The sequence below is a fragment of the Lepisosteus oculatus genome, chromosome 11 (genome assembly GCF_040954835.1).
Source record: "Lepisosteus oculatus isolate fLepOcu1 chromosome 11, fLepOcu1.hap2, whole genome shotgun sequence".
Classification (NCBI taxonomy): domain Eukaryota; kingdom Metazoa; phylum Chordata; class Actinopteri; order Semionotiformes; family Lepisosteidae; genus Lepisosteus; species Lepisosteus oculatus.
The window spans coordinates 21,855,655-21,868,460 of NC_090706.1; the positions used below are offsets into that span (position 1 = coordinate 21,855,655).

At 41.9% G+C, this 12,806-nt stretch overlaps 1 protein-coding gene across 1 annotated transcript in view; it reads right to left on the reverse strand.

Moving 5' to 3' along the window:
• The window catches only part of samd1b (sterile alpha motif domain containing 1b), a 35,618-nt gene extending 25,835 nt beyond the window's left edge, over positions 1 to 9,783 (reverse strand). Inside the window, exon 1 of the mRNA XM_015349631.2 lies at positions 8,439 to 9,783. Within this exon, the coding sequence (XP_015205117.1) occupies positions 8,439 to 9,536 (1,098 nt within the window). The 5' untranslated portion in view covers positions 9,537 to 9,783. The remainder of the gene's footprint in view (positions 1 to 8,438) is intronic.
• Between the last annotated feature and the right edge of the window lie 3,023 nt (positions 9,784 to 12,806).

Consider the following 12,806-nt stretch of genomic DNA (forward strand, 5'->3'; position numbering starts at 1 on the left):
ATCTTATTAGTCTAATTTCGACAGCTAGGGAGTGGAGTGAAGCTTCTTCAAACATTTAGTCCAAGTCAAGCTTCTTGAACAGATTATGATGTGTAGAATTTTTGGTAAAACGTGAATATCTTTTGCCATGTTAATTTTTTGATACAAGGCACCAACTATAGGAACAGAAAATGCATTGCCTACTTCAGGGTTTCATTAATTGATTAAATCAAATTGTATTAGATATAGCACACTTCAAGCTTTAGCTTCAAGCAGCTTCCAAATCAATACCACTCTAAATATAAATTTTAAAATACGAAAAACTACATGCAATTCTCTGCAATCCTGTGATTTCATGTCCAAGTACTTAATTTTGCACTCAGGAGAACAGATAGCTAAAGGTTTAAATGGTCCAATGCCACGATGATAGGGCCAACTCAACCATCCTATAGTTCAACACACAGCCTTTCCAACCCCCCCTGCTGGAAAAAGCTGCCACAAACAGCTCTGCAGATCAGCTTAATTATTAAGCAAACAGCACGCAAGTAGGGTGTTAGAGCCACATATCGAGTAGTCCTGTTAAAAGCTGTCAGTTATTCAAAGCAGGGTGGTCCAACTTCAGTGTTGTAGGCATACTGTGTCAACAGCAGGATAGCATTCCAGTTTAGCTATCAATGACTCACATAAACACTTAATAGGACTAGTTTACCAACGTCTCCCAGACTTTTACATGTTGCTGCATTAGCAAGACCAGAAAACACCTACACACACCTGTCCTTCCACACCAGAGATAGAGGTGAAGCACCCAAATTTAAAGCTGGGATGAGACATTCCAGAACACTAGGGTTTGAGAGTTTTCTTGTTCTCTTTCTACATTTTATCTTCCTTAATTGAGCTCCTTATTTACAATAATGAATAACAAATCAAATAAACTTATTAGGTCATATTAATAATCAAGCACCTGTAAAATCTCAAGCAGGGGTGCACAAATTTAGTACTCAAGACCCAGTCTCTGTAGATTCTTATTCCACCCACCACTTAACCACTTTTTTTTCACTGGTGATAAAGTGCCAAGACAAGGGATTAAAACTACTATAGGTTGGCCCAAAGTATTGTAAATTTTACACTTAATACATATGTAAAACATAATTGAAGTCTTAATAAGGGTGAAGATAATTTGATTAAACATAACGCACAAAGGCGTAAGATATGTTCAGATTATTTAATTAACAAAAAGGATCCAACACTAAATATCCTGATGTAAATAAGTATTTAAATCCTTAAAATTGGTAACTGGTGACATTTCATTGAGTAGCCAAGGCTTCAATTAGACATTTTGTGTTACTGTTTAAGTCTCTCCCATTAGCTTTCTGGAATGTTGGCCTTCCATACAAAACTATTTCATATTGCTGACAGTTGAGGGTTTCCTTTCATGAACATCTCTTTTCAGGACCCCACTTTCGGGTCAGCTACAGCAAGAATGAGTAAATGGTAGGGCTGGGCGATATGACCTCAAATCAATATCACGATAATTTCACACATTTACCTCGATAATAAATTAACGATCATTTTTTGGAACCCTTGAAATTATATGATTACATGATATATCATGTTTAAAATATGCGAAACTATTACTACCATTAAAGCTTTGTAAATGTCAGGCACCGCAATTTGAGAAAAATATTTTCTCGAGGACACAAAGTATCTCTCGTGAAGGGTTTGAAAGAGCGTTTTGAAACCAGTGTGTTCCACTGTAGCAATGGGGACCATGTCCTTCGCTATTTCGCTATGTAGTATGTAATGGCGTATTTCGTTACATCTGCGTAAATCTTTTGCATATTGAGTCGCATTAGTAAATACTTGTGTTGGAGACAGCTGTTTGGGGGAATCACTTCAGCCATGAGTGCGCTTGTCAGTCTCTCTTTTTTTGGCCAAGCACTCTTTGTATTCCATGAAATTGTTGTGTTTCAAGTAGTGAAACAAGTTGCTCGTGTTACATTAGGGTACAGAAACGGGTTTCAGACAGAGTTTACATCTGACTTATCTTTGTTCAGTATCCTATTTGCTGAAGCCAAAATATGAACAAACAATTAACACAGCATTTTTTTTAGATACCAGCTTGTCTTCATTTGTACTTGAGTCATCCCTGCCTGAGTGGGGTTCAGCATAAGCGCTCTTGTTGTCTCATGCCAGGCACGCTTCTTTGTGTTTTGAATGAAGAAGGAAGGTTGGACAAGGCAGAAGCATGTGACTGGATATGACGACTGGGTGTTGTAGTTTTTTTAAGGGGACCGTTCATTAAAACACACAGTGGGGAAAGCTTTCACCGAACATACCAACATAAGCAAAATTAGGTTGGTGAGAGATTCTTAACGTTGGTATTGATAAAATTTTTATATATCGCCTAGTCCTAGCGGACGGCCTCATATTCTCATCCAGAATTTGCAAATACTATGCCAAATTTGCAATTCCAATGATGGCAAGTCGCTCAGGTCCTGCACTCAAAACAATGACACTCCTACCATTGCTATGACAGCCAGGAAGACATTTTTCTGTTTGAAAGTAATGCTTGGTTTTTATCACACAAGACATTTCACAATGTGGCCAAGAAGTTCAGATTTTTACTTGTTGTGTCCAAAGAACATTCTTCCAGTAGTCATGAGCCCAGGAGTTTTTTGGCAAACATCTTTTTAGACAGCAATGGTTACTTCTTGGTTATGCTCACAGGAACACCATTCTTGTTTTAGTCTTTTCCATACTGTTGAGGCATGAACACTCAAGCCATTAGCCACAGCAAAAGAATCCTGCGGATAGTTATATATTAGTCTGAAGTTCCCTGTGACTTCAGATTGCTTTGACAATCTTTGCAGGATGACTGGTACTGCCTTGAGTCACCATGGAGTTCAATCTTTTCCATTTGTAGACTCTTTATCTGACAATGGATGGATCGAGCTTCAGATATTTCAAAATGTTTTGCAACATTCCCTTGGATGCTCTTTTTCTGAGGTCCTCTAACATCTCATTTTTGTCAAGACATGTTTCCACTAAAGTGTAAAGTGAACACCAAACTCAAACTCTTAACCATTAGATAGGACAGAGACAAACTGAGGGCTTATTTTGCTATTTCTCCAATTATTTTTACCACCTTATTCTAATTACTCCCTTAATTGTGCTAACTAGGGATAATTAAGGATTTAATTCTTATACGATGATTTTTAACTTTTTTTCCCTACTGCACACACCATTGCATTTCCAAACTCACTGAACTGGTAAATACAAACTGTTCTGGTTATTTAAGAACAGTCCAGTTTTTGTCAAACGAGTATCATGACGAGAAACCGTAACTCCCAAGTATTCTCAGCACTAAATATCAAGGCCTATAAGACCTTCTTTACTGCAGCTCTTCAGGATGGGAAATGTGCAGTCAATATAATAAGTAGTTCAGGTAGCTATGCTAGCTTGCGTAGGCTGCAAATGAACAAGTAAAGGTTTATTCCATGCTGAAAAGAGAAGAAAAGAAACATTTCAGCTGTGGAGCCTTCTTCAGCCAAAACATTTATTTTCAGCATGGAATAAACCTTTACTTGTGAATATAATAATGTTGATTTAAGCTAAAGAAGTCCAATCAGCTAATTGGCAGAACTGGACTAATTTAACTTCTCCCAGCAGTTCAGGTGCTGAAGCTAAAAAATACCTAAAATTCGTCATGGCACTCTTGATTTAAAGCATAGGTCCTCAATCTTGCTTTCTGCTGACCACTGATTTTATTTGGTTTTCATTCCAACTGAGCTCTTATCGCCAAGGTTTACTGAAATTGTAAATTAACATTTTCTAAATTGGTTCTTTGTTTAGATACTTCCTCCCTTCAAGCCTGGTATCAGAAGCTCACAGTTGTATTAGTGCCAAGTCTGTTTTCAGTTTGGTTAATAAGCTGGTGATCTGACAGTTTAGGTTGCCAATTAATAATGCACAGGATTAAATTTCTATTATTAGAAAGTCACTAATTCCTAGTAAGGAAACCGGCAGGCTGGAGCCTATCGTGGAAACACAGGATGGGACTTCAGTCCATCACAGAAAATGCACACAAAGGTGTCCAGCAGGTGTTCTGTACTTCATGAAATTCCCAGCTTAAATTGGCCAAATTTAACCTACTTTATGTAGTCTCAAGTTATTAAAGCATTAAAAATACCTTAAGTAAGACTATGACCTGGAATGAATCGGTATTGTTGTGTTTACTCTGAATATCATATGGTAAATAAAACTGACCAACTCGGCCTCTAACTGCCTCATTCAGGTTGGGCTTAATGCCCCACAGATACATGATGCAAATCTATGCTATATCATTAGCCACCTGTAGCTGCGATTCCCCAAGGAGAAAGAGACAACCGCCAGACCTCTGTAGGGCCTGAGTGGGCATGCCGACAGACAGCTGTGCAGCAACTAAGTCTCAGTGGGAGCCAGAGAGCTTGCAGCATTGTGAGTCACAGCTACATCAGGACTCATCTAACTCCTTAAACACTGCAAATCCTCCAGCAGAGCAGAACTTCCTTTTCTCTAATCTGATGTTTTGAGCTTCAGAAATCACTTCAAAGAGATATATCCAAGAAATAGAGCAAAAAGTATGCTGCATACTTAATAAAATTTAGTCTGAATAAAACACTTAAGAGAAATAATAGATCCTTCCATTGACAGTCTTTTCAGCACAAAAGATCCAAAAGCACTATCCACTTCTGAAGTATAGCCTCCACCTGGGCGACTTGTGGCAACTACTCCGCACAGCAGACCATGAAATAAAGTGTGACCCAAGCGCTCTACCAATTGAAACAAGTGGGAGGGTGAATTGTACAAATGCATTGTGAAACATATTGAGGACATGGAGATTGAATTCCCTTCACTTTCAAAAGTGCCATGCAAGTAGTCAGGGCCTTGATTTAACAATTCGGATCATTCAAAAGATGGCACCTCCTACAATGGGGTATCCCTGCCGACTACACTGAGACACCGGCATTGTAAATTCTACTGGCCCAACCAATAACCACTCACAGCAACAACTTGGGAGAACACCAAAGAAATCCCCCCCCAGTACTGAACGAGCCATCTTACTTAGCCTCTGAATTCTGATAAGATCAAGTTATATGGTTGTTACACTGCTACCATGATAATTCATTTTCTAATCCTCTTTTGCAGTTCAGGGTCATGGGGGAAGCTGGAGCCTAACCAGGCAAGCAACCAGTCCAAGGCAGGATACACCCTGGATGGGACTGGTCCATCACAGGGCACACACAGAGACACTCATACCAGGGCCAATTTAACAGAAGACAATTAGCCTACCATCATGTCTTTCAACTATGGGAGCTATCACCCAGAGAAATTCACCCATGTGAATATGGAAAGAACATACAAACTCCACACAGACAGCACCCCAGCTCCAGAATTGAACCCTGGGCCGGGTGCCGAGAAGCAGCAATACTGTGCCCCCATGCTGTCCACTAGCAGGACTAGAACTGGAAAAACCACATTTCAGCCTGTTCTCAGGTTTAAGTTCCATCTCAGTTCTTGGCTACTTTCATAAGAATGGTTTTGTGTTTAGGAGCTTTTTCGATCCAATGAGTAGTTATATCAGCTGCAACTACGTGGCTGAACAGCTCGTTATATATATCCCCTTGGTTGTTAGTCATCTTATATTTAACTGAGCTCTTAACTGATCTAACAGTTATTAGTTATTAAATGTTAATTACATAGTATTAATAACACAGATTGTCTAACTTTCCAGAAAGAAAATCCTGAAAAAGCTTAAATAAGGAAAGTGTTAGTTTCAGCCGAGCTCTCAGTTATCGACTTGAGCAAAAATGGGGGTCACAAGGACATGGACTGTGACTGAGAACACAGGTATGCTTTTTTCGGATCTTCTACCCTACTTCAAAAGAGAAAATTAAATGAAAGGAGTGGCCATACTATTTTAGAAGTCACCTGAATGCTACAAGTTATTTTAGAATAAAACACCAATTTTTCACAAATGACAAACCCTGAAGAAAGGCTCACTTGGCACTTATTAGCTGTTGTCACTCATGCTCTTTTACACTAATACGGCATCTGTTCATCATTCACCAACACTCAACAAGCAGTTTCAATAAAGTATAAGACATGGCAGACAGGTGGCTCCTAAAATGTGTTTGCAAGAATTTTATTAGAAATGTTAAGAAACAGCATGGTGCACATGTTAGCATTGTTCCCTCACAGAGCTGGAGTCCCGAGTTCAATTCATAAGCGGTACTATCTGCATGGAGATTGTATTGTTTTCCTGTGTTTTTCATGGGTTTCCTCCAGTACTCTGGTTTCCATCCAATGCCCAAAGACGTGGTAGGTTAACTGGCTTCTAGTAAAATTGGCACTAGCATGTATGTGTTCCCAGTGATGGACTGGTGTCTCATCCAGGGTATATCCAGCCTTGCGTCTGTTGCAGCTGGGATAGGCTCCGACCTCCCCATGACCCTGATTTGGACAAAGCAGTTAGAAAATGGATGGAGCAATGTTAAGTAAAGGTTCTAGTGAAAGCAGCTTTACTTCACTGGGAACCTCCAGTCTCTCTTCCAACGTCATTGGAACCTGGGCCTCTTGGATCATATATGAGTCTCTGTACTACACAGACCTATGTAGCCAGTAGGAAGCAAAGAGCCTTGGAGAGCAAGATGTGATGCATTCACGGCCTTTTTCTAAGGAGTTCTGGTTGCAGCAGTCCTACTGCACTTTAGGTGATCAGAGGGCAAAGATAAACAAAAGACTAATAGAAAAATACTATTTTAATGTTCCATTACATGTTTGAAAATCAATAAATAAGACTTCTCAAAGCTATAAGATGGAACTTAAAAGCCAAAAAGCAACATTTTGATGTAATGAATGTACAATATATTGTTCTAACGTTTATGCATCACTATTTGATTCCCCAACACGTTTCTTTTCAAATTTAAATTCCTCTGCAACTCCTTGTGGTCTTTGCAAAGCACACTGACTTTCAAAAGCATTTTTTACCTAGAACTGTTAATGATACACATATGATAATTAAGCAAGAAGTACAGGGAAAGGTGTAAAAAGTAGAATGGGAGAACAAGGATAGTGCACATTTTCCTCTACACGTTTGTAGTTTACACTCGACGAACGTTAAAAAATAACGTTTAAAAAATATTGGTTGACACACTATAGTAATAAATGATTTAGTAGAGCCCTCGTTCAGCTCAACTTTCAGAATCTTTTGAAAGCGGCCTGCGTGTAAATGCAGTCCCAGTTTTTATATATCATTGACTTCAAATCACTTTTTTAAGCACCTGAATACATTATTACATGCCGCACTTTAGCGCTATCCGATCCTGCAGTTTTCAAACGCATAGAAGGCAGTATTTATTTCCCCTGCTGTAAGAAACTCGACGCTCTGCAGCGAGCGCTGCCGACACCATATAATAAAATGCGGACAATTCTCAAAAGGAGCGAGTTAGCGTTTAGCTGTAGAAAAACGCGAAGCAAACGCAATAGCGCCAATGACTCGAAACCCCGTGCTTGTGCTCGCTGTAGAGGAAGCGCGATTTTCTCCACAGCGATGCTTTACCTACGTGTTACTCAACACCAGCAGAGTTGCTTTCTTCACTTAGTTGCGCTGTCTGGTGTCCAAAATGCTGCCTGTCACGCCTAAAGAGTAATAAACACTCCCTGACTTCGTTCTCCTGAACTGCGCGTCAGTGTGGGCACCAGACAGTACGTGCACACAGCCTGTCCGCAAAAGTTTTAGAAAACGTAACCCGAATCGGAGCGAGAAAATACATCATCCCCTAAACGGAATCAAAGCCTGTCGTGGCTGTAGCCGTTGCGTGTGAGAAATGTCGCCATTATTACTCAATAAAGTGTATTTTGTCGGGTGTATTGTCCATCTGGCATTTCCGATGTGGCAAAGACGACAGGCAGGCTTTTTTTAGCACGAGCGCACCCCTTGCGGGAAGTCGCACAAGCACATGCGGACTTTCCTAGCCCAGCAGTCCGTCTAAAGCTGCTGGGATAATTACCTGATATTTCACCAACAACAAACAGCACTAGACATGAAACTATTCCTCGTGAAGCATAAAAACTAATTCCCCCAAGCAACCCCACTGGCCTGTACCATATTTGCAACACATCAGGAAATTGCAGAGCAAGAACGCTCGATGTATTAAGTGAAATATGCCCCTGCATTGTTTTCAGGTTAAGCATTTTCATGCCCAGAAGGAAACAGTCGAAACGAGGCGGAAAACTCGGGTGGCTCGAGTTTGTAGTATTTTGAAGTGGGTCAGGCAAAATTCTGAAGAAAAACTCGCCTAAGCAGCAAAACGTGATCGGAGGCAGAATTGCACATTAGCTCTGAATCGAAATGACAAATGTAGAAGAGTGCAGGGGAAAGAGGGAGAAAAGCAGACGTGTGAGAAATAATAAGTTACCTTCTTCGTGCTCTGCCTGCCTTGCAATGCGCTCTTCGCCAACCGAGCGGTGGATTTCACCCCAGCCCCTCTGACCGGGAGAGTGATGTTCCCGAACCTCGTCCTGCGAAGCCGACCCCTCGCCACCTCCCTCTCCAGGACCACCTTCACTTTGCTGCGAGTGAGCTTCTCCTCAGACAGCCGCTCGTGGGAGCTCAGGAATCCCAATATTTCCTTTAAGCCGAGAGACGTGTGTCCCCTAGATGCACACGGACCCCTCCTTTCCGCCAGGCTCCGCACAGAAGCCACTAACCGGTCACCCAGGTCTGGGTTGGGCTCGTCTGAACTGCTGCGGCTCGCCTTCGGAGCGGGACCGACCTTACATTTGGGTTTGAGATGCGTTTGTGTGTGCCCGTGGTGGCTGCAAGTTCTCCGTTGTTTATTACTGTTGTAGCACTCGCGTTCAGGCAAGCTTGCTTCCACCCCGCGGGTACCCCTGGTCTTGTTAGCGAGAGAGCTTCCATTATCCGTGCCCTTCTCTCGGCTCGGCTCTTGCGGTTTCTTCTCTCTGGACGCACTTGCGTTCACGCTGCTGCCGGGAGCAGCGCGAGGTTGACTTTTGCAAGCCGCTGCGCCACAGCACAGACAACTGTTTCCGCTACTCGGGACCAAATCCCCTTCATCCTTCTCACTAATACCTCCCGTTTTGGGCTGGGGGTCGTCGGACTGCCTCGCCCCACAGCCCTCAGCTCCTTTGCCGTGGGGATCCTTTCTTTCTACGGGACTGGGAGCGGTGTCGCCGTCGTTGTTAAGATCGGCATTTTTGGTCTGATCCCCCACGGCACCGCCGCCACCAGCGCCAGCGCCTTGGTCTATTTTCTTTCGGCTTTTCCTCTGCACCTTGGCCGCGTTGCGATACGAAATGGACCCTTTGTAGCTAACTTTCAGTACCGTTTGCTCCTGGATCAGTTTCTCCAGTTCCAAACGGGTTCGGTCCGGGTCTGACCCGTGTCGCCTCCGTACCATTCGGCATATTCTATCCAGGTCCGGTCGAGCTTTTCTTGAGCGCAATGAATCAATAGTCTCCAAAATCCAGTCGCGGTACTTCGGCTCGGACATGGTGCTGGGCTGGGCTCGGTTTGGTTGCACCGAGTACCTTTACTGTGTCTTCTCCGAAGTGACGCTGCTGCTCCGATCCGGTCCGAGCCCGGCTGGGAATGAAGCGGAAGCCTTGCTCTACGCCTGCGTTACCCACATTGTGTATTTAAGGTGGACTGGCAGAGATCGAGCGCGCTAGTGCAACAGTGAAGGCAAGCGTTTTAAGATGGTACTGGGACATTGATACTTCTTCCTCCCGTTTCTATTTTATTTCCGTGAAAATAAAGTGCGACTGGACCCAACTTTGTTTTCGCTAAAACAAAAAATAATAAAACTAATTTAACCGAGCTGTGTGATTTTTTAATATCAACATTTTTCAGATTTTATTTTATAGCCCACACTATCGCCATTTATTTCTTTCGGGTTGGTGTGTAATTACTTTTTTTCGAGATATGCATAATGATTTGTACCCTGAGCGTGCCACACGCGTGTGAATATTTGGTTTATTGATCTAATTTAATTCTTAAACATTCCAAGCTTTTTGGTAAAGACATAAGTAAATTTAAAAGTGTTTTAAAATAATGAATGTCAAGACTGCGCTTAATGCTATTGATATAATAAAAACTTGACTACAGGTTGTTAACTTCAAGCTACATCCACCCTTTGCATGTTTCTATATACCTACAAGGTTGTATTTCGAAGGCGAAATAACTGCACCCAGGGTGTGATGCTTCAGCCACAGCATGGTTTTAAAGTCTCTTCAAAGTAAATTAGATTGCACATTAGCACAAGGGCTTATACAAAGGAATCAATGTATTCCCACCAACATCTCCATTCAGGACTTAGCAGATGCAAACTGGCCGCCATCTAGCTCTTGCTTTGGGGCTAAATAATTTTCCACTTAAAGAGAGGTACCACTTTGGAATTTCGCCATTTTGTTCCAGATTAAAGCTGACTACAGACTTGCAAGAGTGGTTATTGAAAAGATATTCGAAGTCATTTAACCATTACTCTTGAGTTATTATGTTTAAACTCTCAGTTCAGAAGAGGATTTCACGACACGCGCTCCATACCGTTCACGTGCAAAACCTTAAGTGATACAAAATGAGCAGGTCAGGATTTCATTGTGACCTGCCACGGTAGTGAGAACTTATTTTATTCAAAGTACTGCTCTCGGAAGCGCAAGAGCAGCCATGTTGCGATTTTCGAAGCCTAACATAATTGTACCTAAACATGGAAAATTAACTAGTTAACCCTATTTTAATTATAAATTAACATATAAAAGAGAATACATCTGAGCACTAGGGCCCTGGTTTCAATTCCGGACCTGCGCTGTTATCTGAGTGGAGTTTATGTTTTTCCGTGTTCGCGTGGGTTTTTGCTGGGTGCTCCGGTTTCCTCCAGTCCGAAGACATACTGTAGGTTAACTGGTTTCTGTGGAAATGGACACTGGTGTGAGTGTGTGTTGTGTGATGGACTGGCGTCCCGTCCAGGGTGTGCCCTGATGAAGGAGAAGAAATTAATAAGGATATGACGATTCGCGCTCCTATTCTTTTTCCTACAGAAAAATAGTTTTTCTTGAAGAACGCGCGACACCGATACATCTCTGCCTATCTGGCCCATAGGATTTAACATAGGTGTGTGGATTATTTCAAGTTAAACACGATTTTTGTAGCCATTTTATAATTGGCGCAAAGGTTCCGTAACAATAGTAGGTGTACTGTTCGATTAAAGAAACGAGCGGAGCACATACGCCTCCATAAAAGGCATTTTATTTTGTCACAAGTAATTTTCTGGTAGGTGGTCCTGTTAATAAAAGTGGAACAATCCCATGTTAATGTTTATCCATGTAAATTCACTATGGGGGACACACTCTCCATCAGATTTTTACAAGTTTTTGTACTTTCATTTATTTAAAGACGCCTTCATTCCGCTTTACACAATTGTATCAGGGTAATACTACTGGACCTATAATAAACACTTACCACAAGTAGCCGGTATTACCATAGTCCCGTGGTTGTCCCGTTTTGAAAAGCCAAATGAAGACTGAGCTCGCAGGATCATCGCTTAGTGTCAGGATATATCTGGTTTTCAGGTTGCGCATGAGTTTATAAAACGTTTAAACTACTGAAATATATATATATAGTTAAACATTCCAATAACCGATAAAGTGGTGGACATTATTAAAATATTTCAAGGTTCATGTAGCGAATTTAAAAACGTACAATGATCTTGAGTTAAAAAAATGAACATTTAGAAGAAAACGACAAGTCACTGACGCACAGTTTTCCAGATGTTGTCCTAGCCTCCCACTCGGCTGCGTTTGCGGCTTTCGCATCTGTCCACCTCCGCGCCGCCGCCACTTTGCTGAAGCGGCTCCGCCGTGCGCTGGTGCGTGCGTGCATGAGTGCGCGCTGGCCTGAGCGCCTGGGGGGATGGTGGCGCTGAGGCCGGGCGGGCGAAAAGCGAACTGAGCAGCAAAAGCTCAGGTCGGAGACAGTTCTGAAATACTGAGATAACCAGAGAAGCTAAATTTATATTGAGCGATATCTTCAAATACCACTTTGCACTTCAAATACTTTTTTCATCTTCACCAGGGAAATATTTTAAGAACGTTTTATTTCGAGAAACGTGCTGCTATTTCTTACTTAAACATATTGTTCCTTTTCATTGAGCTGTTACAGCCCTACGTTTCACGGGCAATGTTCAGGGTTTTTTTTCCTGGTAGCTGCGTCTTGCTCCATTTTCTGCGGCGGAGCAATCTGTTCTGATCACAAAACGAAAGAAATGTCTCGGGGAGGCGAACGTGTACTGTATAAGGAGGAGATTCGTGTTTACCCTTTCTGTGTGAGCAAGAACAAGACAAGTGATGGAAGTCGATAGTGCCAGAGAGTTCGAAGAGAGGCTGCGGAAGTTAACACGTCGCTGCGGCTCCTAATTCAGACGAATTACAAACCAGCAGTAATTAGGAGAATTTAGGTGTTGCAGAGGGGAAACAGGGTTTCGTGCTGTCCTTTTACCCATAATACCACGATTCTATGACGCAGCTCAGGTGTTTAAAGGATGCCAGTAAACATAAAACGTAGAAACGTTAAACCTTGGCTGAAGCTCTATTGATACGAGGAAAACTGAGGAGATACAAATTATGAATTCATTTCACATTCTTGTTGTTACTATTATTTCCATGTTTCAGTTCTAAAATGCAGTTATGTGCTATTTGTCTTGATCTAATTTGTGCTCTCTACAGTCAGAATACTGATTTTTTCACTTGGCCTTAATTGAGGTCCCTAT